General features: G+C 38.9%; 2 protein-coding genes across 3 annotated transcripts in view; both read left to right on the top strand.

Annotated features, from left to right (window-relative positions):
- The window catches only part of CARNMT1 (carnosine N-methyltransferase 1), a 46,229-nt gene extending 41,131 nt beyond the window's left edge, over positions 1–5,098 (top strand). Inside the window, exons 7-8 of one of the 2 annotated variants that reach the window (XM_055426898.2) lie at positions 1,330–1,433; positions 2,112–5,095. In XM_055426898.2, coding sequence (XP_055282873.1) covers positions 1,330–1,433; positions 2,112–2,213 — 206 coding nt within the window. In that variant the 3' untranslated portion in view covers positions 2,214–5,095. Of the gene's footprint in view, positions 1–1,329; positions 1,434–2,111 lie in introns of both variants that reach the window. The other variant, XM_088837940.1, reaches the window with a different exon arrangement.
- Positions 5,099–9,470: 4,372 nt separating this feature from the next.
- C7H9orf40 (chromosome 7 C9orf40 homolog) lies at positions 9,471–15,136 on the top strand. The gene is made up of 2 exons (XM_055426897.2): positions 9,471–10,131; positions 14,559–15,136. Exons 1-2 carry the CDS (start codon positions 9,703–9,705, stop codon positions 14,715–14,717), a joined length of 588 nt encoding a protein of 195 aa, XP_055282872.1. The 5' UTR covers positions 9,471–9,702; the 3' UTR covers positions 14,718–15,136.
- Positions 15,137–24,523: the final 9,387 nt, after the last annotated feature.

The raw sequence follows: 24,523 nt of genomic DNA, 5'->3' as shown, positions 1-24,523 counted from the left end.
GTCTTGTTTTTTTTAATCTCTTTTGCTTATTAACACGTGGTAAGAGGAGTAGGGTAGGGTGGGGGTGGTGAGTTGGTCTCAGGATTTATAATTAACCCAATGAAAGTAAAGAGAAGATTGTCTAGTCCCTTAGTATAACTGTGGAATGATAATGTTACCTGGGTGAAGTGGATGTATTGGGCAAAATGTGAGATTTAAAAGAATGGAATATCTGGTTTGAGTCAGATAACAGTTCCTTGGATATCTAGAGTGAGAGAATAGTAAAGGGGGGATGTCATTTTAAAAAGTTAGGTTAGCTGTATGTAGTTAACCTAGCACCTTCTGTATGCATGGTGTGTTATATCACATTAAAGTCATGTTACCGATGGGGAAGAATTAGTTGGTGTTAGAGCTGGAATATTAACTGTGCTTGTAAAAAGCCAGCTTTTGGTGGTCCAGTGATTAGGACTTGGAACATTTGTACTGTGGTGGCCTGGGTTCGATCACTGGTTGAGGAACTAAGATCCCACAAGCCATGCAGTGCAGCCAAAAAAAAAAGCCAGCTCTAGTATTACCTTTTCCTTCTAGGAAGCCATGCCTATAACTCTCCAACCTCCGCTTACCCCTACACTTTTTCCTGCCCAGTCTGGCTTGAAGACCCTTCTCTGTTTTCACGAACTAGTTTGTAACTGCAGTTTTGCATATACTTATGGAAGGCAATACTCGGAGAAGGCAATGGCAAGCCACTCCAGTACTCTTGCCTAGAAAATCCCATGGATGGAGGAGCCTGGTAGGCTGCAGTCCGTGGGGTCGCTAAGGGTCGGACACGACTGAGCAACTTCACTTTCACTTTCCACTTTCACACATTGGAGAAGGAAATGGCAACCCACTCCAGTGTTCTTGCCTGGAGAATCCAGGGACGGGGGAGCCTGGTGGGCTTCCGTCTATGGGGTCACAAGAGTCAGACACGACTGAAGTGACTTAGCAGCAACTAGCAGTAGCAGCATGGAATTATAGTTACAGTATACCCTTGCATTTTGGGGATTTGGTATTCTGTGATTCAGCCACTCCTTCAGGAACTTACAGAGTTACAGGTGTAAAGCCCATAATGTGGAGAATCACAGTGCAAGGCTGTTACACCAGAGGGACTCACTCCCTGTGAATGTAGACCCAGCACTCAAATGGCAAAGTTATAGGGATACTTGTCTTTGGCAAATATAACAGTTCTTTACTTCTCCTTTTTATGTTTCATCCTCTGCCCAACTTATTACTTAACTTGGGAGTTCAGTTTAAACAGCTAGTAGTGCATGTTTATATTTAAGTAGTGTCATAATATCTTTAAAATTATAGGTCCTCTGCTGTACCACTTTGAAAATTTGGCGAATGAACTTTCCATAGAACTGAGCTATGAGGATATAAAAAATGTTGTTCTGCAGTATGGATTCCAGTTAGAGGTAAGGATGGCATGAGTATTGTCAAAGTTTAACTTTCAGAGCACTCAAACAGGAATGGTGATATCATGGCAGTTACTGGCTTTACTTCTTAACCTCTTTTTGTTTTCTAACCCATGAAGTGAAAATAATACTTCTTAGCTTTTAGAATTATAAGGATTTGGCATAATGTGTATGTAAATGGAAAACTCATACCTAGTGTAATCACCTTTCAATAAGTGGTAGCTGACCATTATGATAATACTGGCCTTTGTAGTCAGATCGCAGGTAGATGGGATGGGAGGTCAGGTGTAAGAGGGATATTGTTTACTATATGTACTTTTGTACTGTGTGGTCTTCCCTTACGTGATTATAAGGTTTCATGGTACTTCGACTGTTGATTCAGTTTATTTAGAAGCATTCGATTCATTTAAAAAATAAACAACAGGTTTGTTCTGAAAGATAAAATGAAGCAATATATTATAGTAGTTTAGAGTTCAGGCTCTGGAATTAAGACTTCTTGAGCGTGAATTCCAGTTTCACCACTTACTATAGGTGTGACCTGTTTGTAAACTGAGATTACTTATAGTGCCAATCTTACAGGGTACTTATGTGTAATAAATGAATAATACACAGAATATGTTTAAAGTAGCACTGTCGTTGTCGCTTTAATCATCATTATGATTACTGTTTGCATTTCAGGTGGAAAAAGAATCTGTCTTGTCAACATATACTGTGAATGATCTGTCCATGATGAAATACTACTATGAATGTGTTTTGTTTGTGGTCCGTAAACCACAATAACAGTCTCAAGTGATTATCATCAAGAAAAAAGTTTAATAGCAAATGATGAAATAAACAACTCAAAATCAACTATCATAATGACAGGACACAACCTCAAATCAGTGGTGCCTTCTTATTCCTAACAAAATTTAGAAATAGTGTCTATTTTCTTAATATGTCTATCGCTTTTTCAGAAATATACTATGCCATGCATATTTGTACTACACAAGTAAAAATGGAGGAAATGTCTTCAAGTATACTTTTTCCTTGAAGCCCAGAATTATCTTTCAGTAGAAAAAACTTTATTTCCACTGTCTTCATGAAGCTGTCCGTTATGTCTGCCATATGAATAACTTATAGTATTGCAATCCATAAAAGTCTCCCTTTTTGTTGTTTTGTATGCATTGTACATGTTATTTTAAGAGTCTAAGGATCCTCTGTCACTTTCAACATCTGGAATTAGGATTTTGTTTACTTTGAACCTAAGCAATCCATAGAGCAAATGTATATCCTTTTATCATTCAAATTATTTTCTAGCTCAGCTGGACTTATAGTTACCATCAAACATTTCATCTTTACAAAAATGCTGAGTTTATAGGGTCAAATTAGTCTTTTGGTCACACTAAGTTGAACACTTTGAAAGCATACTCATCATGGATCACTCTGAAATATATGAGATCTCAGCATTCTAAGTGAGGCACAAAAGTATTTATTAAAGGTACTGCTAGGAAACTGGGAAAATAAGAATAAAATCTGCCCATTTGAAATGTATGATTTCAAACTATAAATGAATACTGTTTGTCAGTTAGATGTTTACAATAATGTCTTTCCTTTAGATTACCTGAATTACAAAAGCAAGCACTTTTTTTTTTCCGTTAAAACAATTATATACTAGTAAAAACTGTCATGATAGTATTAATGTGGAGAAATTTTCATTATGAAATTTAGGGATAAATTACTGCCCATGGTCTGTGTATTTAATATTGTAAGCAGCAGCCATTAGTATAATTTCAGATGAGTATCCATTTTGTTCCCTGATAGCTATAGCTAAAACAATATATGCTGCTTTAAATTTCTACCTCTAGCAGATCTTTTTTGGAGGGAGTTTTCCTTTGTATTTTTTAATGTTTATTACCCTGTTTTCCAGTAGCTTGATAAATAGATGACTAATTTAATGTGTTTTAACCTTTTCTTGGAGAAAAGGGAGTAATATTGAATATTTTCATAGATGGTTGTGATGACATTAAGTGACCTCTGTGGCAATTTTAATTAAATAGACTTAATCTCAGTAATGTGCTGGTAACATAAATGTCATGTTTTCATAGGAAAACTTATTTATAAATCTTTACACCTTTATTGTCAGTTAGGTGAGGGGAGTCCTGGTGTGATTTGGCATCTTACCAGTAGGATCTTTTCTGCATACACTACAGGAGCGCCTGTGGCCTTTATGCCCATGATGCAATAAAGGATTCCATTAAGTTGATTTGTCAAGTTATGGACACCTGTATGTAACCTACTGAATGTTTCTGAAAAACTACTCTTTTTTTGTGTTCCTGAGTACTTGGCAGATGTTCATTTAGTGGGAATTCTTACCTACCACATGGATGAACTTGAAATTAATTGCAAGGGAAAAAAAATGAACTTATTTTCTTTTAAAGAAAGAAACGTAAAAGGAGCATAAGTATTTCTAAAAAGCCATTGAAAGGAATGCATGCTGTTTGTAATTTAGAAATGCTTTTGATTCACTGATAAGTATTCACTTTTTTACAGCTTTTATCAAAACAAATGATTTTGGTTTTCTCATAAAGGGAAAAACAGGTTGACACCAATGGGTTGGCATTATTTCTTAAAATTTTTGCTATCAGGTTTTATCCTTTAATAATGTTATTTGTACTTCTAAATTACAGCTTTTATTTAATTATGAAATTAGTTATTTCATTTGTTTGATTTCTCCTCCATATTATGAATGCTGTTTTTAAAATATACTACACAAATTTACATCCCTTTTTTTCTCTTCTAGCTTTTGTAATTAATATATTCTAAACTTGAAAATTGTGGTATCAATCAATAATAGAGGTGTCACTGGAGGATTTAATTTTGTATTATGTGTAGAAATAGCTACTAAAGTGTGTAAGCCTTAAAGTTTAAAACATTTTTCTTAAATAACTATTCACAGATTTTCCATTTATTTTGATAAAGTGGGAGGAGTTAGGTCATTGTGCTTGCTTTTGTTTCTTTTTTTATTTCCATAATCTGAAGCAGTACAGGCTAGGGTATGTTAATCAAGTGAGCAAGATGAGATATGTAAAATATAAAGAGAAGCTGTATAAATCACAGTATAAAATTATTAAGTTTGGGAACTGTAAAATGTACTGTATTTATATGTAACTCATTCTAAAAGTTGCCGCAAAGGCTGAATTGGAAGCTTCATGTCTGCATGAAATTTCCTATATTTTTAATGTGTATGATGGACTTAATTTTTCTTGAATATTAAAATCTGACAATTGCTATGAAACTGTATTTGCTTGCTTGTTTGCACCTAACATGGGATAACCATAGATATGGGAATTTTAATTAATTGAGAACAATACATTTGAACCCTGGGATTAGCCTTTTATATGCTTCTAGAAAGTCACTATGATTCGTTGAACTCTTGAGTATGCTAGCCCTTGTACTAATTAAACTTGGTCTTTGGTTTTGTTATATAATCAAACAAGAATTATAAAGGAACCAGTAGAAGAAAATTCCAGCAGCAGCCATTAGTACGACAAGCACTGAACTGGCACTTAGATACTTTTCCTGAATTATTATTTGTGATCTTGGGCAAAGCACTCTGAGTTTGTTTCCTCATCTATGAAAGGAGATTGATACCACCTAGTTCAGTGGTTTTTATGAGGTCCTCTGTACTATATGTGAAATATTAATATTAAACAGGCATACCTCCTTTTATTGCACTTTGCAAATAGTGCCTTTTTTTTTTTTTTTTAACAAATTGAAGTTTTGTGACAGCCCTTGTGTCCAGCAAGTCTGTCAGCATCACTTTTCCAACAGTATTTACTCACTTCATGTCTGGGTCATTTTGGTAATTCTTGCAGTAGTTCAAACATTATTATTATATTTTGCTGTGGTGATCTGTAAACACTGATTTTAAGGTATGCACATTTTTAAAGACATTTAATAGATGACAGTATAGTATAAACATAACATTCATATGCCCTAGGAAACCAAAATATTTGTGTGACTCACTTTATTGCATATTAGCTTCATTGCAGTGGTATCTGCAATATCTCTGATGTATGCCTCTATATGAATATGTGAAAGCACATAGTGGACAAGTAAATGTGATTTCCATATGTGTTGACTGCGGTAAATCAGTTCCACATGGATGAAAGATTTAAATATGAAAGCAAAAATATAAAACCATAAAATGTCTAGAACTTGGAACAGGAAAGGACTTCTTAACAAGTAGTACGTGTAAATCAGAAAAGAAAACATTGATAAACTTGTCTATGTTAAAATTAAGATGCTGCTGCTAAGTCACTTCAGTCGTGTCCGACTCTGTGTGACCCCACAGACAGAAGCCCACCAGGCTCCCCCGTCCCTGGGATTCTCCAGGCAAGAACACTGGAGTGGGTTGCCATTTCCTTCTCCAATGTGTGAAAGTGAAAGTAAAGTAGCTCAGTCGTGTCCGACCCCTAGCGACCCCACGGACTGCAGCCTACCAGGCTCCTCCATCCATGGGATTTTCTAGGCAAGAGTACTGGAGTGGCTTGCCATTGCCTTCTCCCTAAAATTAAGATATCAGACAGTAAAAATACAAGACATACTGGGAGGAAATATTTATAATATTTAAACAGCTACTACTCATAAGAACATTGCTTTTCAGAATATAAAAGCTCTTCCAAATCAGTTAGAAAAAAACAACCATACCAACTTTTTAAAGTTGCAAAGAATTTAACAATCCTTTCACAAAAAGCTAGAGATCCAAGTTGGGCTAAGCAGAGGCTGGTTGGGATCAGGCAGAGTGGTCTTGAAACAGAGGTTATGGTGAAGAGGCCTACGCCTTAAGACAAAAAAGAAGCATAAACAATGAAAGAAAAGACTGATAATGTAGACCACATTTACGTTTAGAACTTACTCAACAAAACACCATGTGGAGTAAAGAGCCAGAATTACTGCTTCAGGAATGGCCCATAAACTATGTAAAAAGATGTCCAGTTTCACTGGGGAAATACAAACAGGCCACAGTGAGATATATCACATTGCTCAGGTAGGACCATACTAAGTTTACTGGTGAGGATGTGACAAAAAAGGCATCTCATTCCTGTACTAGAAAAAGCTTGTAAAAAGCACTTCAGGAAGCTAGTCCAGGTGAAGTTAAACATACGCTGTACTACTCAGGAATTCCATTCTGTAGAGACAGGCGACTCAGTGGTAAAGAGTCCGCCTACCAATGTAGGAGACGCAGGAGACCTGGGTTCGATCCCTGGTTTGGGAAGATCTGGAGGGGGAAATGGCAACCCACTTCAGTATTTTTTCCTGGGAAATCCCATGGACAAAGAACCCTGGTGAGCTACAGTCCATAGGGTTGCACAGATTCGGACATGACTGAGCAACTAAACATGCATGCAGAGACATTCTTGCACATGTGCCTTAGAAATTATGAAGAAGCATGCTCATATCAGGGATTCCCAGATGTTTGCCTGCCAATGCAGGAAACTCGGAGACACGGGCTAGATCCCTGGGTCAGAAAGATCCTGTGGAGGAAGAAATGGCAACCCACTCCAGTATTCTTACCCAGAAAATTCCATGGACTAAAGGACCCTGGCAGGCTATAGTCTAAGGGATCTAAGAGTTGGAGATGACTGATCATACACACATGTTAACAGTACATTATCTTTAAAAATTTGAAAAAAACTCAAATGCTTATCAACAATGAAGTGGATTCATATGGTGGAATACTGTATTTAACATGAATGAAATTACATGCATAAAAATATGAAATAATAAAGCAAATGACCGGATTTTAAAATGGGGTAAAATTTGAGTTATTTTACCAAAGAAGACATACAGATAGCAAGGAAGCACTTAAAAGATCCTGAATATCATTAGTCATTAGGGAAATCCAACGGGGTAAACTACAATGGGATGGATACATGAGATATTTATTTAGAAAGATTAAAATTAGTCTGATCAAACCAAGTGTTGGAAAGGACATGTAGGAGTCTCTGAAACACTGCTAGGTGGAATGAAGAATGGTACAACCACTAGAAATCAATTTGGCAGTTTTTAAAAAGTTAAATATACACACTTATTATGTGATCCAACCTTTCCACTCCTAAGTAGTTACCCGAGAGAAAAAAAAAAAGCCTATGTCCATTCAAAACCTTAAACAATCTACATGTCCACTGAAAGTGAATGACTAAACAGACTGTGACATATCCATATATATATAATAAACGGCAAGTTATTCTGCCAGAAAAAGAATGAAATTTTGCCGTTTGCAACAATATGGATGGATTTAAAGGGTATTATGTAAAGTGACAGAGAAGGCAATGGCACCCCACTCCAGTACTCTTGCCTGGAAAATCCCATGGACTGAGGAGACTGGTGGGCTGCAGTCCATGGGGTCGCTAAGAGTCGGACACGACTAAGCGACTTCACTTTCACTTTTCATTTTCATGCACTGCAGAAGGAAATGGCAACCCACTCCAGTATTCTTGCCTGGAGAATCCTAGGGATGGGGGAGGCTGGTGGGCTGCAGTCTATGGGGTCGCACATAGTCGGACACGACTGAAGCAACTTAGCAGCAGCAGCATGCAAAGTGAAATCAGAAATAAATACGGTATCTTTCTACTTATATGTGGAATCTAAAAAACTAAATGAGCAAATATAACAGAGAAACAGTCATAGATACACAGAAGCAACAGGTGGTTGCCAGAGGGGAGGGGGACTGGGGATGAGAGAAAACCGGAGAAAATGCAAAGATCAAACAGAACAGCCACTGTTTACTACCTTACTTGTTATATTTCTATAATAAACAATTGGTTACTCCTAACTTCTCACAACAGCCTTGTTGTGTAGGGGCGTGGGATAATTAATTACTAATCAGAGAACAATTATCTTCCTTGCATGCTTTTCTCTAGAAGATCACAGTCGTTTCTCCCTTTAAATCACTTATACATAATTTTCTTCCTCACCTTTTTCTTTACTTGGTTACTGTTTTTATTATCTATTAAAAATAAGGTTGAGGGAAGGGCATGGCAACCCACCCCAATATTCTTGCCTGGAGAACCCCTTGGATAGAGGAACCTGGCAGACTATAGTTCATGAGGTCGAAAAGCATCCAACATGACTGAAGCGACTTAGCATTCAAGGGCTACAGATCGTTTTCTGAGCCATATCCTTTAATATTGGAGCCCCTATCAGTTGGAAGAAGTTGATTACATCATGACCAGACTACAGGCATAACGTAAGCTGCTCCATCTTACACAATTCTGAGAGTTCATCTCAAGGAAATAGGAACAAATTGACCCTGGAACTGACGATTAACTGTACTTAAAACAACCAAGATGACACTGGTCGAATCACCCATGAACAATTTTAAGATGACTGTCAGAGATGACTGTACTCCTCTGCATGTAGCCACCCCTTTCCACCTGTGTATTCTTGAAATTCCCCTTTAAAATCTCTTGCCTTCTGATCAGCAATAGAGATTTGGTTCTTTGGAACATGAGTCCAGCTTCTCACCAGGATTGTCAACTTTCCCAATAAAGCTATCTTTGCTTTTTAGTTCAGTTCAGTCGCTCAGTCGTGTCCGACTCTCCGCGACCCCATGAATCACAGCACGCCAGGCCTCCCTATCCATCACCAACTCCCGGAGTGCTTTTACCGCCCCCCCCCCCGCCCCACAAAATAAGGTTGTTATTCTCTCATGTCCTTTGACAACACACACAGTTTTGCTCTAAGAAAGGTTTTGGAATCTCACTTCTGACCACCGCGCAGAGCAAGGAACGCTGCGCTTCCCACGTAATTTAAAAGCCAAACAATTTCAAGTTTCAATCGGAAAGCGACACAGCTACTCCGAAACCTCTCCAATGCCACTGGGCCTTTAATAAGCCCGCCTCGCCCCAGGCGCGCACTTCCGGCCGCGGGGGCGCTCGGGAGCTCGCCCCGCGAGCCTTCACCAACCAGCGGCTCTGCCTGGCTTGCGCGAGTGCGCGCGCGCACATTTGTGCGCAGGTTCGAATCTCCGCCGCCTCGCGGTTGCTTCCCAACGTCCGGCAGCACCTCGGCGGCGACGGCGGCGGCAGCGGCGGCGAGGGCTGCGCGCGCGAGCTGGGCCGGATCGGCTGCCCCGCCCCCTCCGCCCTCTGCCCTTTCCAGCGGCGGCCTCGCCTGGACTCGGTCCTCGCCCTCCCTCGCACGCTCCGCCCTCGCCTTCCGCCCCCACTGCTATCCGCATTCGGCCTCCCGCGCCGGGCGGGCTCCGCCCGAGCCTTCGGGGCCCATGGCCAAGCGCCGTGCGGCCGAGCCGCTGACGTTCCACGTGCCTTGGAAGCGGCTCCTGCTCTGCGACTTTCCTGAGGAGCCGCCGCCGCCGCCGCTCTGGATCCCGCCGCCGGGAGCCTCGCATCCCGGGCGGCCCCTCGGCTTCCCCGAGCTGCCCCGAAAGCGTAAAATCGACGCCGGGGCTATGACTGAGCCTTCGGTTTCGCCCAGCAAGCGCCGCGACGACGGGGATACCGGCGCCCAGGGCGGCGCGGAGCGTGAGGGCCGCAGCCTGGAGACCGGCGAGTCGCAGCTGCTGCAGCCGCCAGTGCGGCCCCGCGGGCCGGGGGAGGAGCCCCGGGGTGTCCGGCCCCCGAGAGGCGGTGGCGACGATGGGGCGGGGCGCGCAGAGTCCCAGCGCGGAGACTGGGGGGCCGCACCGCGCCAGGTAGGGGCTGGTGGTGGGCTGGGCGCTCCGACGGGGTGCGGGCGCCGGGGTGGGAAGGAACCTATCGTCCCCCGCTAAAGTCGTGTTTGTCACGACACCCCCGCCCAAAATGAAAAGTTGGGGTCCTCCCCATGAGAACGTACACTGACACCCCCCTTCCCCCCGCCCGAAGCAACACACCAAGGGCCCTAGAGCCCGCCTTGGGCAGCGTCTTGGTTCGTTACGACGGGCAGAGAGCACTAAGCTAAACTAGAGGGAAACAGACCGTTGGGTGAGGTATACACGTGGCCTTGCACCTTCCGCACTTGTGCTGTCCAAGAGGGAAGCGGGGGCGTGGGTCATGACAGAAGGGAGAGCTTGGTGAAGACGTTGACCGTGAACCGCGATAAGTTAAGCTCCACGACAGAGTTCAGAGAAAGGTGTATTGCGTCTTCCTCGGTTTAACGATGATTGTTTTCTGGAATTCGTGATCAATTTCTTTCTAAAGAGGGCGACCAATGTAGTAGCCACCAGTTGGTCGTCCTTTAAGGGATGGTACAGCTCTTTTGGTTGAGAGGAAGGGCCTCCGTATTTCGGGGAAAAGGCATTCTTAACGCAGTGTTAAGGCTGATCCTGTGAAAAAGGATCAGAAAATTAATCTGGTTCTTAACATCAGGCATATGCATGGGGATCTTTGGAGAGTTCCGCTTCCGTGGGAAATGAGCCTGCCCCATATCTGTACATAAGATGTCTAGATCTGTTGCCTTAGGTGGGACAGCCACTCGAATTATGACACAGCGCCTGAGGTGTGACTAGTTCAAACTGAGACGTGCTCAAAGGGTAAAATACACACTAGGTTTCAAAGATTTCAAAAAAATTTATATTGATTGGACATTGAAATAATTTGAAGATACTGGCTTGAATAAAATATATACTTTTTAAGTATGGCCATTCAGTCAGTTCAGTCGCTCAGTCGTGTCCGACTCTTTGCGACCTCGTGGACTGCAGCACACCAGGCCTCCTTGTCCATCACTAACTCCCAGAGTTTACTCAAACTCATGTCCATTGAGTCGGTGATGCCCTCCAACCATCTCATCCTCTGTCATTCATCCTTCTCCTCCCGCCTTCAATCTAACCCAGCAACAGGGTCTTTTCAAATGTCAGTTCTTCGAATCAGGTGACCAAAGTATTGGACCTTCAGCTTCAACATCAGTCCTTCCAGTGAACACCCAGGACTGATCTCCTTTAGGATGGACTGGTTGAATCTCCTTGCAGTCCAGGGGACTCTGAAATATGGCCATTAGAGAATTTTAAATAATGTTTGTGACTGGCATTGTGTATTATTGGGTAGCTTTGGTCTCATCTTAGGAATTCAATTTGGCACTTTCACCAAGTTCTCTTCAACCACTACATCATATCATCTGCCCCACATTTCTCCATTGTCCTAAATATCTTATGCATCAGTAGTATTTTTCAAATACTTTGCCAATAAAATAGAGTAGTTTCGAAAGATCTTGTTCTGTGGTCGTCGGAAATTATCCTTTAGATATAATTATTATGATGAGCATTTCTGCCCCGGGTTTTCTTGGAATTTAGAGAACGAACCTTATTTAGACTTTTAATTCAACTGCTTTTAGATATTCAAGTCAGCTTAAGACTGAATGATAGCACTTAGTTTTAAAGTAGAATAAAGAGTTATAATTTCCAGTTAAATCATGTCATACCAGTGTACAAAACCTGAAAGAAACAAAAATCTAGAATGATAGTCATCCAGACCTATTTGGTATGGAGGTAAGTACTGTATAGTCTGAGAACCTGACTGTTTCTGTTACCCTACCCATACCTAGGCTTGTGTTTCCTACCAGAGTATACTGACTGCTATGCCACAAATTGGTAAAAGGGAAATGAAAATGACAGGTAGGCAAAGAAATTTTTTAGTAAACTGACAGCAGACATCTGCTTAGAATCTCCTAGATGCAACCTGTATCTTCTTCCACACCAGTGACTACATCTAGAAGCGTTCTGCTTCCTGGACTCACTATAAGCCTGTAGCAGGGAACAAGCTTGTTTTGAGGGATTTCTTCATAAAGACTAATCCCCTGTTCTCTTTCCCCAGGAACCCTCATGTTCCTTTTTTTTTTTGTCCTGTTTCTTGAGCTGCTTCTTTGTGCAAACTTAATTTTCTTCAGCTTCTTTTTTTCTTTACTGCCGCCAAAGATGCATTATTTTTGTGTTAAGGGAAAATAGAATATAGCAAAAACACGTCGAAGTTAAAAAGCTTTTTCACTTCCTGCAGCAAATGTCTTCCTGGTTCCTCTTGTTCTCAGAGCTTAAGTCCCTGTCCTTACCCTTGGGATCTCATTTGGGAAGAATTTCCTCAAATATGTCCTTTCTATATGAAGGATGAAATCTAGGTGGAATGATGGTACCTATTTTCTGTCCTAGAATCTCAAGAGTATTTATTGAGTTGTTTCAGGTAAAAATACCTTAACTGGAGAACTAAAAGCCAGGTGTTACTTCAATGAACATTCATGTATTTTCTCATGTTAGAGTCACTTTATGCAGATTAAATACTCTGTCATTGCTGACCTTTACTGTTATTAATTGATATTTTAAATAGAAAGCAGAAATGGTGTGATTTTAGTTTATAATGATACAGGTTCATAGGCTTCTTGGGATATAATAGCTAGCTATATTTGGCAGTTACAGTGCTAAACTGTAATTCGCACAAGAGCGAAGAGTCATTCTTCTTTTATCTATAGTGAAATAGGCTTCAGTCAAGATCAGAGTTAATGGGTGGTGGAGTTATCATAGAAATGCAGACCTGTCCTGGCAAAGTTTGTGCTCTTAGCTAGTAGGTTATACTGACCTTGTTAAGGGATCTTTTTTGATTTGTGTTTTATAAGTAGGTAATTTGAACAATAGATTTTTTCCAAAAGACAGAGAAATAGGTCATTGTTTTAACTGTTTACTTATTAAAGAGCTTCCCTGGTGGCTCAGATGCTAAAGCGTCTGCCTCCAATGTGGGAGACCCGGGTTCGATCCCTGGGTTGGGAAGATCTCCTGGAGAAGGCAACGGCAACCCACTCCAGTACTCTTGCCTGGAGAATCCCATGGACGGAGGAGCCTGAAATGAAATTTTTATTGGCATCGTTTGAGTTATTAAGTTTTTATCCCAGTGTTAAGAAATTCCCAAGGGACTCTTAATTCGCTAAGCCTTAGTGTCTAAGGCACTGAATGAACTTATTGAAAATTCCTGTGCTCTCCATTTAAGTAACTGGCAACGTGCCTATTGAGCATTGAAATGCGGCTAGTCTGAATAGTGCTGGAAGTGTAAAATACCTGGCAAATTTTAAACTTTTACTATGACAAGAAAAATGTAAAACATCACATTAATTTTTTAAAGTATTGACTGTATCTTGAAATGATAGTGTTTCTGGCTCTCCTAGGTCAAGTAAAATTTTAAGATTGATTTCACTTGTTTCTTTTTACTCTTTTTTTTTTTTAACTGAAGGTACCAGAAATTCTTAAATTATATATGTGGCTTCTGTTATATTTCTGTTGACTACTGCTGCTATAGCAAGTATGAACCTAAAGTACAGACATGACTTAATAGACTAAATATATAGATATATTGATATTCATCAAGAAAAGGTGTTAACCTTCAAAGTGATCACCTTGGAAATCTGTATATAATCGCAATGCATGACGTATTTAGGGGAAGCTTTTGAAGTTTTGTGCCAATTTTGAAATTCTTTGGAACATCAACTTCATAGTTACTTGAAAGTTTTATAGTGTTTAAGAATAAGCTGTTGAATTTTTAAAGGACTCGCACTCACTTGGATTTATCAGTTTTGGTTTATTGAGTTAAAAGTCATGTCTTGAACAAAATGGTATGTTTATTTATTTTTTAAAATGGTATGCTTAATAAAATGATCAGTTTTGGATTTTCTTATTATTTACTATATTTTTATTCTAATGTTTTTTAGAAGGTTGTCAAAGTATTTTAGCCAATGTAAAATCAACCCCTTAAAATTCCAAACCTCAGGGAAGAGGCCAAAATTAAGTTTTAAGATGTGTCGGTGTATTTTTTATATTGTTTTCCTCATTGAAAGGTAAAAATTTCTAAGAGTCTTCAGGCATTATTTTTGGGTTGACAAATAGAAGAAAATTCTGGGGAGAGAAGCTCTTGGAGGAGATTCTTTTCAATTTAAACTACTAGCAAGAAATACTTTCACAAATTCATGAATATGAAAATACAGATTTGACTGAGGCAATGAAGTACTTTGATTAGGCAGAATTAATAATGTTTATTTGTTGAAGAAGCAAAATTAAAGACTGCAGAATCTTATGTGAGTTTGCTTTTAAAACAAAAAATGGGTTTCATGAAAATCCTCAACTTTTTCTAGACCATTGATGTGCTTTCATCTCTCTCCTTTTCACTAAAGCTCAGTGAAGAATTTTGGCAGTATAACACCTTCCAGTACTGGAGGAACCCTTTACCACCCATTGATCTGGCAGACATTGAAGATGTAAGCGAAGACAACCTGATAGAAACAGCACTGCGGGGCAAGAGTGAAGTGGCTGAGATTGATATGGAGTCTTGACAGAAGGAGCTAAAGAAGTGGGTTTTTCTCAACTTGTAGAGACATCTCTAAGTGAATTTATGTATTCTTAAGGAAAAAAGTTATTTTCCATACTTGATGTGATATCATTCCCAAACCTGAAAAATGAGGAAAAGTTGTTTCAAAGATAAATGCCTGCAGTCACTATTGTACCTCCCAATGGGGATTTGTCAAGGATATAGTGCAGTTGTAGGGGAAGTACTTTATGTGTGCATTCTTAAGAAAATGTATGTGTAGGTTCTAAATTTGAAGATATCAGTCTTACAAAATGTAATTGTGACTGTTACAGAAATAGATGGGAAACATTCAGATATTCCTCTTGTTGCACCAAAAAGTTAATTTGTGTACATGAAATGAATATTGTTTTATAATAACTTATTAATAAAATACTTTCTAATACACTTCATTGACTCTTTTTGTTGAACAAATAGCTGACTTAAACAATATGTGCAAAGTTAAAATCGGATTCTTTCTGAAACCTGGTATAGTTTTAAAAGAGCTTTCTAAATGTAAAGTAGTGAGAATTTAAGTTTGTAGCATGTTTGTATAACTTCCAGTAGTTAATGATTTGTTAAACTTGACTTTAGGCCATCAGTAATGGATGAAGAACAAAGAGAATTGAGCAGGTGATTCCTTCCCCTCCTTTCCTAGGATAAGAAGAAATTTATATTTCTTTTAATTTTTTTAATTGTTATCTCTTGATTTTGAATTGCTTTGAGGACATGGTGTTTATTGCTTATTATCTGGACTTATGGTCATCAACACTTAAAACTTTCAGAAATTTTGTATGGGCCCCACTCTTGAGAGATTCTCACATAATTGTTCTGAGGTGGGCTTGGGTATAACTACTTCTTTAAGCACCAATCCTTCCTTCCATTTCTCAAATGTGCAGACTGGTTTGAGAACCACTAGACTAATAGTAGGTTTTCCTGTTTAAAGGAGATAACTAATGAGCTGAAGCACTGCCTTCTTAATTAGCTTTGTTTTTATTTTGCTCTGTTGATGGCTTTGTTACAACTAAATTGTTGTGTTATGAGTCTTTCATTGTTAAAGAAATTAAGCAATTTGTGTTTTTAGTTATATTAGTATCAGTAATTAAGTTAATTAACTTTTGTACTGCATCCAGAATGTTGGCTTTGTAATTGGCTGACTTGTCTTTGTATATTTTTTGTTGTTGTTAATGACATTAGATCCAAAATTTAGGAAGGATGATAAATGCCATTGAGACAGAGAAAAAGAAATACTAGTATGTACTATAGAGTGTGTACTAAGAATATTCTAGAAGAGAAGACAAACTGTATAGCTAAGTCTTTGGGGTCAGGTATGGTTCAGAGTCTCGTCCTGCTGCTTTCTACCTATGTAATATTAATTTGGGCTTCCTTATTGGCTCAGATGATAAAGAATCCACCTGCAATGTGGGGGACCTGGGTTAGATCCCAGGTTGGGAAGATCCCCTGGGAGGGGGCATAGCAACTCACTCCAGTATTCTTGCCTGGAGAATCCATATGGACAATTATTTTTCATCTCCAAGCCCCAGATGTGTCAACTTGTAAAATTAGAATAAATAGTATCTACCTCAGACTATATTTATTGTGAAGCAGTGTACTAAATACCTGCATCATCTTGTCTAATTCTCATAATTTTCTTAAAGGTACAAAAAATATATTTGGAATAAATGTGCTTCCTATAGTTGCACTTCATTCCACTTTAAATTGCTACTAGAAGTTTTAAGGAGAAGAGCTGGAATTTGAAGAAATAGCAAAGGAACTGTGGAGCAGGGGGTAGCAGTTAAAGTGCAGTGAAAAGGGGAAACTTTCTTCCTCCTTTATAGTTAATCTTGAGGGTAAGAAGGTGCCCTTTTATTTTTGGAAGGTGTCCATTTTTTTGCACTGCTCTTCCTAGTGCCTGAAATGCCTGCCACATAGTGGACGGTTGCATGAACGAATGAATATGTGCTCTTATCTGTTGGGAAGGTCATGCCGGCAATTTTAGGCCATTTCCCTTAGAGGTGTATACAAAAGGATTGTAGAGATCCAGTAGTAAGATATTGGAAATGTGTTAAGTTTATTATATTTATTATATAATAATTAAGACTATAAGGACTAAGATGTCTCCCAAATGGGCAATAAGAGATGGTTTACTTTGACAAGAAATTTCATAGGATACCACATTGCAGTGTCTGAGTGAAGATGCAGAGTAACTTGGATGTCTTTTTCAAGGATATGTCAAAAAGCATAAAAACCATAAGGTAAAGATTCAGGGAAAATACTTGCTGTTATTATGTTAAAAGTATATGTATTTTAGTACAATGTAATAAAATTTATACATATATATTAATATGTAAAATATGTATAATATAGACATACAGGGTATGTATGTGTGTGTTTACATATAGAGAGAGATTTGAAATAATTTTGTCCTTTAAAAAAAAAATTGTTAGCCTCAGGTAACTTGGCAAAATAGCCTTGTGGATAAATTGAAATGGAAATTAAAAAGTAGGTTTGGTTTTTTTTTTTAAAGTTGTATGCCCTTCACTCAGATTCCCTAATGTAGTATCTTACATTATCACAGTATGATTATGAAAAGAATGTATGTCAAAAACCTAAAGAGAAGATTAAGATTTTGTTGCTGTCTTACTAGCATGCCTTTTCTGGCTCAGGATTCAATCCATGTTATATGTTTAGTTGATATAACTAAAGTTGATATAAAGTTGATATAACTAAGGAGATATTCCTTAGTCCTCTTTACACAATATCTGAAAATTTCTTTGCCTTTCACGACCTTGGTACTTTCTGAAGAGGACTGGTTAGTTATTTCATCAGATGACACTTGATTTCTGTTGATTTGTCTGATATTTCCCATAATTATGCATTTTTGACAAGAACTTCATAGAAGTGATATAAGCTCAGTTCATTGTTCCAGGAGGCACTGGATGTCAGTTTGTGTCACTGGTGATTGTAACTTTGATTAGTTGGTTAAGGTTGTGTCCGCCATGTTTCTTTCTTATAAAGTTACCCTTTTCTCCTTTAATTAGTAATTATCTTCTGGAAAAGTTTTTTTGAAACTATATAAATTTCTCATTCTGCACACGAAGTTTAGAAGCTTGATGATTCTTGCCTGAAATACTTATTTCTCTGGTATATGTCAAATGTTAATTTTCTGTTTCTATCATCTCTACTATGTTTATTAGAATTCTACTGTAAAGGAGAGCTTTCCTTTCATCCTCATTTCTATAGCCGATTATATCAATATAGACTAACGAGTATATATTTTATCCTATGAGTTATAATGTGTTGCTATCATTATTTAGTTACACAAATCCCAGGTTTAATCATTGAAAGTCCCTTCAAGTTGGTTCTTTTGCTCTTCCCCTTTTAAAATGTATTTTGTTATTTATTGTGTGAATACTGATTAATATTGGCAGAACACTTCTGTACTTACAAGGTGAAGGATGGCAATCAGTGCCAGCTGTGGCATCACTATTGTTACTTAACAACTTGAGTCTTGTTTTTCTCCTCAGAAAATGGGAACACTAATACTTTACCTCAGAGGAACAGAGTTGAGGTGAAATGACATGGTGATTGTGGGGAACCCATAATTGCCACTAAATACATATTTTTCCTCTTTACAGTACTTGAAGTGCATGTATTCATTATCTTTCTGGTGGATAGTTAACTATTAGTGATATCAGTACCTAAAGTTGACTGAGGCAAATGCTCTACGAAGGTCACTTTTAAAGAATTTCAGCTATTATCTGGAGTCTACAGACCTAAACAATAATATAACATTTTATATTTGTTGGTTGTATGACCCCATGATAGGCAGAGATGGATCCCAAGATTTCCCAGCCCCTGTTGTAAATCCAGTTATTTGATCAAACACTAATTTAGGTACTACTGTGACTACTTTGCAGATGTTACTAAGGTCTCAAACCAGTTGATCTTAAGACAGGGAGATGAACTAGGTGGGCCTGATATAAATCACACAAGCCCTTTTAAAAATGAGTAGAGAGGTTAGAGACAGAGGAAGTCAGAGAGCTATAAAGTGTGGTAGGGGTTCAATAGGAGAGTAATTCTCTGGCTTTGAAGATTGAGGGAGCCCATGTGCAAGAACCTGAGAGCAATCACCAGAGGCTGTGGGTAAGTCCTTGTGGCCACCCAGAAAGAAAATGGGACCTCAGTCCTACAACCTCAAGGATCTAAACTCAGCCAACAACCTGAATGAACTTGGACGTGGATTTTTCCCAAGAGCTTTGAGAAGGAGCATAACCTGGCTGACATCTTGATTTCAGCTTAATGATACTCTGAACAGAGAACGTTACATGTCAAACTGGACTTCTGACATACAAAAGGGAGTTAATTCAGTGGTTCCAGATTTGGGGCACCAGAGACCACTCTTGGGGAGGACAGTTTTTCCACGGACAAGGGTGTGTCTGGAGGTGATGGTTTGGGGATGATTAAAGCACATTTATTGTGCAATTTGTTTCTGTTATTGCATCAGCTCATCAGGCATTAGATCCCAGAGTTTGGGTACCCCTGAGTTAATTGAAGAGGTTTGTTTTTCTAAACTGCTTAGTTTGTGACAATTTTCTATGCAGCAACAGAAAGCTAATAGAGACCTCATCACTTTTTAGCACTTCCTTATCTTCTCACACAAGACGTCTGCCACAGATGTTTCTCTTGTAAATTCTCTACCCTAGTCCTGAAATTATTTCTCCAAAAAGCCCTGACTTTATTAGAGAAAGGTATTTAGAAATAAAGAGCTCAGTGCAAGATATACTCGGTGGTATTGGATATCATTGCTTTCTAGGTCCTCTCAGCTGACAGACAATAAAATATATTTGTATATACAACTATATGTATTTCTATATCTGAATATTATGTCTATATCTGTATAAACATTTTTTTATTTTTGGCTGCACAACTTGTGTGATCCTAGTTCCCTGACCAGGGATTGAACCCTGCAATGCTAGCACTGAGTCCTAAACCACTGAACCATCAAGGAATCCTGTACATTTTTTTTAGTGGATTTTTAAAATATTTTAAAACACATGAATTCATATGGAGCTTCCCAGGTTTCGCTAGTGATAAAGAATCCACCTGCCAATGTGCAAGAGGTATTAGAGATGAGGGTTTGAGCCCTGAGTTGGGAAGAGACCCGTCTGGAGGAAATGGCACCCTACTTCAGTATTCTCACTTGGAAAATTCCACAGACAGAGGAGCCTGGTGGACTACAGTCCATGTAGTCACAAAGAATCAGATAGGACTGAGCGTCTGAGCACATGAGTTCATATTGATGCATTATGGCAGGGTTCATTTTTATCTTCCCCTCTTTCCTTATTTGTTAGTTCAGTTCAGTTCAGTTCAGTCGCTCAGTCGTGTCCGACTCTCCGCGACTCCATGAATCACAGCACGCCAGGCCTCCCTGTCCATCACCAACTCCCGGAGTACACTCAAACTCATGTCCACAGAGTTGGTGATGCCATCCAGCCATCTCATTCTCCGTCGTCCCCTTCTCCTCCCGCCCCCAACCTTTCCCAGCATCAGAGTCTTTTCCAGTGAGTCAACTCGTCGCATGAGGTGGCCAAAATATTGCAGTTTCAGCTTTAGCATCAGTCCCTCCAATGAACACCCAGGATCGATCTCCTTTAGAATGGACTGGTTGGATCTCCTTGCAGTATAAGGGACTCTCAAGAGTCTTCTCTAACACCACAGTTCAAAAGCATGGATTCTTCGGCGATCAGCCTTCTTCACAGTCCAACTCTCACATCGATACATGACCACGGGAAAAACCATTGCCTTGACTAGACGGACCTTGGTTGACAAAGTAATGTCTCTGCCTTTTAATATACTATCAAGGTTGGTCATAACTTTCCTTCCAAGGAGTAAGCGTCTTTTAATTTCCTGGCTGCAATCAGCATCTGCAGTGATTTTGGAGCCCAAAAAAACAAAGTCTGACACTGTTTCCACTGTTTTTCCATCTATTTCCCATGAAGTGATGGGACCAGATGCCATGATCTTTGTTTTCTGAATGTTGAGCTTCAAGCCAACCTTTTCACTCTCCTCTTTCACTTTCATCAAGAGGCTTTTGAGTCCCTCTTCACTTTCTGCCATAAGGGTAGTGTCATCTGCATATCTGAGGTTATTGATATTTCTCCCAGCAATCTTGATTCCAGCTTGTGCTTCTTCCAGCCCAGCGTTCCTCATGATGTACTCTGCATATAAGTTAAATAAGCAAGGTGACAATATACAACCTTGACGTACACCTTTTCCTATTTGGAACCAGTCTGTTGTTCCATGTCCAGTTCTAACAGTTGCTTCCTGACCTGCATACAGGTTTCTCAAGAGGCAGATCAGGTGGTCTGGGATTCCCATCTGTTTCAGAATGTTCCACAGTTGATTGTGATCGACACAGTCAAATTAGATTGATTATATTCTTTGCAACCAAAGATGGAGAAGCTGTATACAGTTAGCGAAAACAAGACCAGGAGTTGACTGTGGCTCAGATCATGAACTCCTTATTGCGAAGTTCAGACTGAAATTGAAGAAAGTAGGGAAAACCACTAGACCATTCAGATATGACCTCAATCAAATCCCTTATGATTTTACAGTGGAAGTGAGAAATAGATTTAAGGGACTAGATCTGATTGATAGAGTGCCTGATGAACTCTGGACGGAGGTTCGTCATATTGTACAGGAGACAGGGACCAAGACCATCCCCATGGAAAAGAAATGCAAAAGAGCGAAATGGCTGTCTGAGGAGGCCTTACAAATAGCTGTGAAAAGAAGAGAGGCGAAAAGCAAAGGAGAAAAGGAAAGATATAAGCATCTGAATGCAGAGTTCCAAAGAATAGCTAGGAGAGATAAGAAAGACTTCCTCAGTGATCAATGCAAAGAAATAGAGGAAAACAACAGAATAGGAAAAACAAGAGACCTCTTCAAGAAAATTAGAGATTCCAAGGGAACATTTCATGCAAAGATCGGCTCGATAAAGGACAGAAATGGTATGGACCTAACAGAAGCAGAAGATATTAAGAAGAGGTGGCAAGAATACACAGAAGAACTGTACAAAAAAGATCTTCACGACCAAGATAGTCACGATAATGTGATCACTGACCTAGAGCCAGACATCTTGGAATGTGAAGTCAAGTGGGCCTTAGAAAGCATCACTACGAACAAAGCTAGTGGAGATGATGGAATTCCAGTTGAGCTATTTCAAGTCTTGAAAGATGATGCTATGAAAGTGCTGCACTCAATATGCCAGCAGATTTAGAAAACTCAGCAGTGGCCACAGGACTGGAAGAGGTCAGTCTTCATTCCAATCCCAAAGAAAGGCAATGCCAAAGAATGCTCAAACTACCGGACAATTGCACTCATCTCACACGCTAGTAAAGTCATGCTCAAAATTCTCCAAGCCAGGCTTCAGCAGTATGTAAACCGTGAACTCCCAGATGTTCAAGCAGGTTTTAGAAAAGGCAGAGGCACCAGAGATCAAATTGCCAACATCTGTTGGATCATGGAGAAAGCAAGAGAGTTTCAGAAAAACATCTATTTCTGCTTCATTGACTATGCCAAAACCTTTGACTGTGTCAATCCTTATTTGTTAACTCTTCTCCAATTGTGAGAAAACTGGGCTGTTTATCCAGAGTATAATTATTTACTCAATTCTTGCCTCAAATATATATATAACAATTAAATTGTTAACCCATACCTCTGTAAAAAGCAGGGTGGCTAATTAGATTAAAATATCTGTATACACTTCTTTTTGTCTTTGGTCTTTGGATATTCAATTAAAATACTGTTTTCTAAAGTTACTTCAGTTGGTTCTTATTTCCCATCCCTCTCTTCAAAAGTGGTTATGTTATTTATTTGTAACATAGTTGGGTTCAATTGTTTCTGTTTCGACTTCACGTCTTTGTTCTTTTATAAGTTTGTAAAACATCCACATAGTTCTACAAGTCAGAACTATACAAAAATTTATAATCTGAGAAATCATTCCCGCTAAATCTTTTACCCTACTCTCATTCCCTTGTTTTTCCTACTTTCTTCTCACCCTTGAAAGTGAAACTTTCATTAATTTCTGATTTGCTCTGTTGTTTTTATTTTTGCACTAATGGGCAGGTAGACATGGAATTTCTTCTCTCTATATAATATATATATAATTCATACAAATTTATTATGAAATTATGATTCTAATAAATGAGTAATGAATTAAACTGCAAAAAAATAGTTCACAAAAAAATGAACATGAGCAAAATATATTGGTTGAGATCTGTCTGCATCTGTCTAGATGGTTGTCCCTCAGGTAACTGCATCAGTATTTATTCACCAGTCCTCTATCGAACGGTTGAATTGTTTCCAATCTTTTCTGTTACAGACAGTGCTGCAATAAATTTTTGTGTATTAAAACAAAAAATTCTAATCAATTGTGGTCCTAAATTTAAGATACTACTTTCTTATATAAATTGGCAAAAGTTGCAGATAATGCTTTAGTTTTACTAACACCTTTTTAAAAAATATTTATTTATTTTAGTTGGAGGGTAATTACAGTATTGTAGTGGTTTTTATCATACATTGATATGAATCAGTCATGGGTTTACATGTGTTCCCCATCTTGAACCCCCCTCCCACCTCCCTCCCCATCCCATCCCTCTGGGTCATCCCAGTGCACCCGCCCTGAGCATCCTGTCTCATGCATCAAACCTGGACTGGTGATCTGTTTCACATATGATAATATACATGTTTCAATGCTATTCTCTCAGATCATCCCACCCTCACCCTCTCCCACAGAGTCCAAAAGACTGTTCTATACCTCTGTGTCTCTTTTTCTGTCTCGCATATAGGGTTATTGTTACCATCTTTCTAAATTCCATATATAACACCTTTCTTAAAAGCAATTTGATGATATGCCATAAGAGCCTTACTATAATTTGAACTGGTCATTCTATATAGGAAAATTATCCTAAAAATAATCAGAAAATTAAATGCACACTTATTCATCACAGTATTATTTATAATAGTAGAATATTATAAATAAATAATAGCTTTGAAGTGAATGGATGGATAATTTAAATATGTATAACAGAATGAAACCATAATGTTATTAAGAATTTTAATGATATAGAAAAATGCTTAAAAATAAGTGAGAATAGGGACTTCCCTGGCGGTCCTGTGATTAAGACTGCTCCTAATTTGGAGTGCCTGGGTTCAATCCCTAATCAGGGAACTAGATCTCACATCTGTTGTGCCATACTTAAGACTTGGGACAGCCAAATAAATATTTTAAAAAATAAGTGAGAATAAAATTAGGTCTTTAAGGGCTGATCAAGGTGCAATAAACTCAGTACATTCTTTCTCTTTCCCACTAATTACAACAAAAAACTCCAGCGAAAATAGATCTGTGGTCTATGAAAACTACTGGATTGGAAACAGAAGTCAAATTTGGCAAAGCAACTCATACAATGTTGTTTTCTGGTTTTATTTCTTACCCTTTTCCCCAGCTTTGAATAAAGAGTAAACACCCAGCAGAACTACCGTGGCAGCGTGGGCAGTCCAAATTCTGAGAGAAGCTTCATTTTTTGGGTAGAAGATCAAGAAAGAAAGCTGCTTTGAGTAGAAGAAATAATTCTGGAGATAAGAGAGCTGGTAAGTACATAATTCTGTAATTCTGTATATAAACTAGCACTAGTCCTGGGCTCATCCCTAAGGCAGGGGTCCCCACCCTCTCAGATCTAATGTCTGATGATCTGAGGTGGAGCTGGTGTAATAATTACAGAAATAAAGTGCACA

The sequence above is a fragment of the Moschus berezovskii genome, chromosome 7, assembly GCF_049115385.1.
Source record: "Moschus berezovskii isolate FMDL1 chromosome 7, NW_MosBer_1.0, whole genome shotgun sequence".
Classification (NCBI taxonomy): Eukaryota; Metazoa; Chordata; class Mammalia; order Artiodactyla; family Moschidae; genus Moschus; species Moschus berezovskii.
This window is presented reverse-complemented; position numbering and strand designations above follow the sequence as displayed.

Coding starts and splice junctions, on each gene's coding strand:
- C7H9orf40 (XM_055426897.2), top strand. CDS start 9,703: ATGGCCAAGCGCCGTGCGGCCGAGCCGCTGACGTTCCACGTGCCTTGG. Junction 10,132..14,558: donor GGGGGGCCGCACCGCGCCAG/GTAGGGGCTGGT, acceptor TTTTCACTAAAG/CTCAGTGAAGAATTTTGGCA.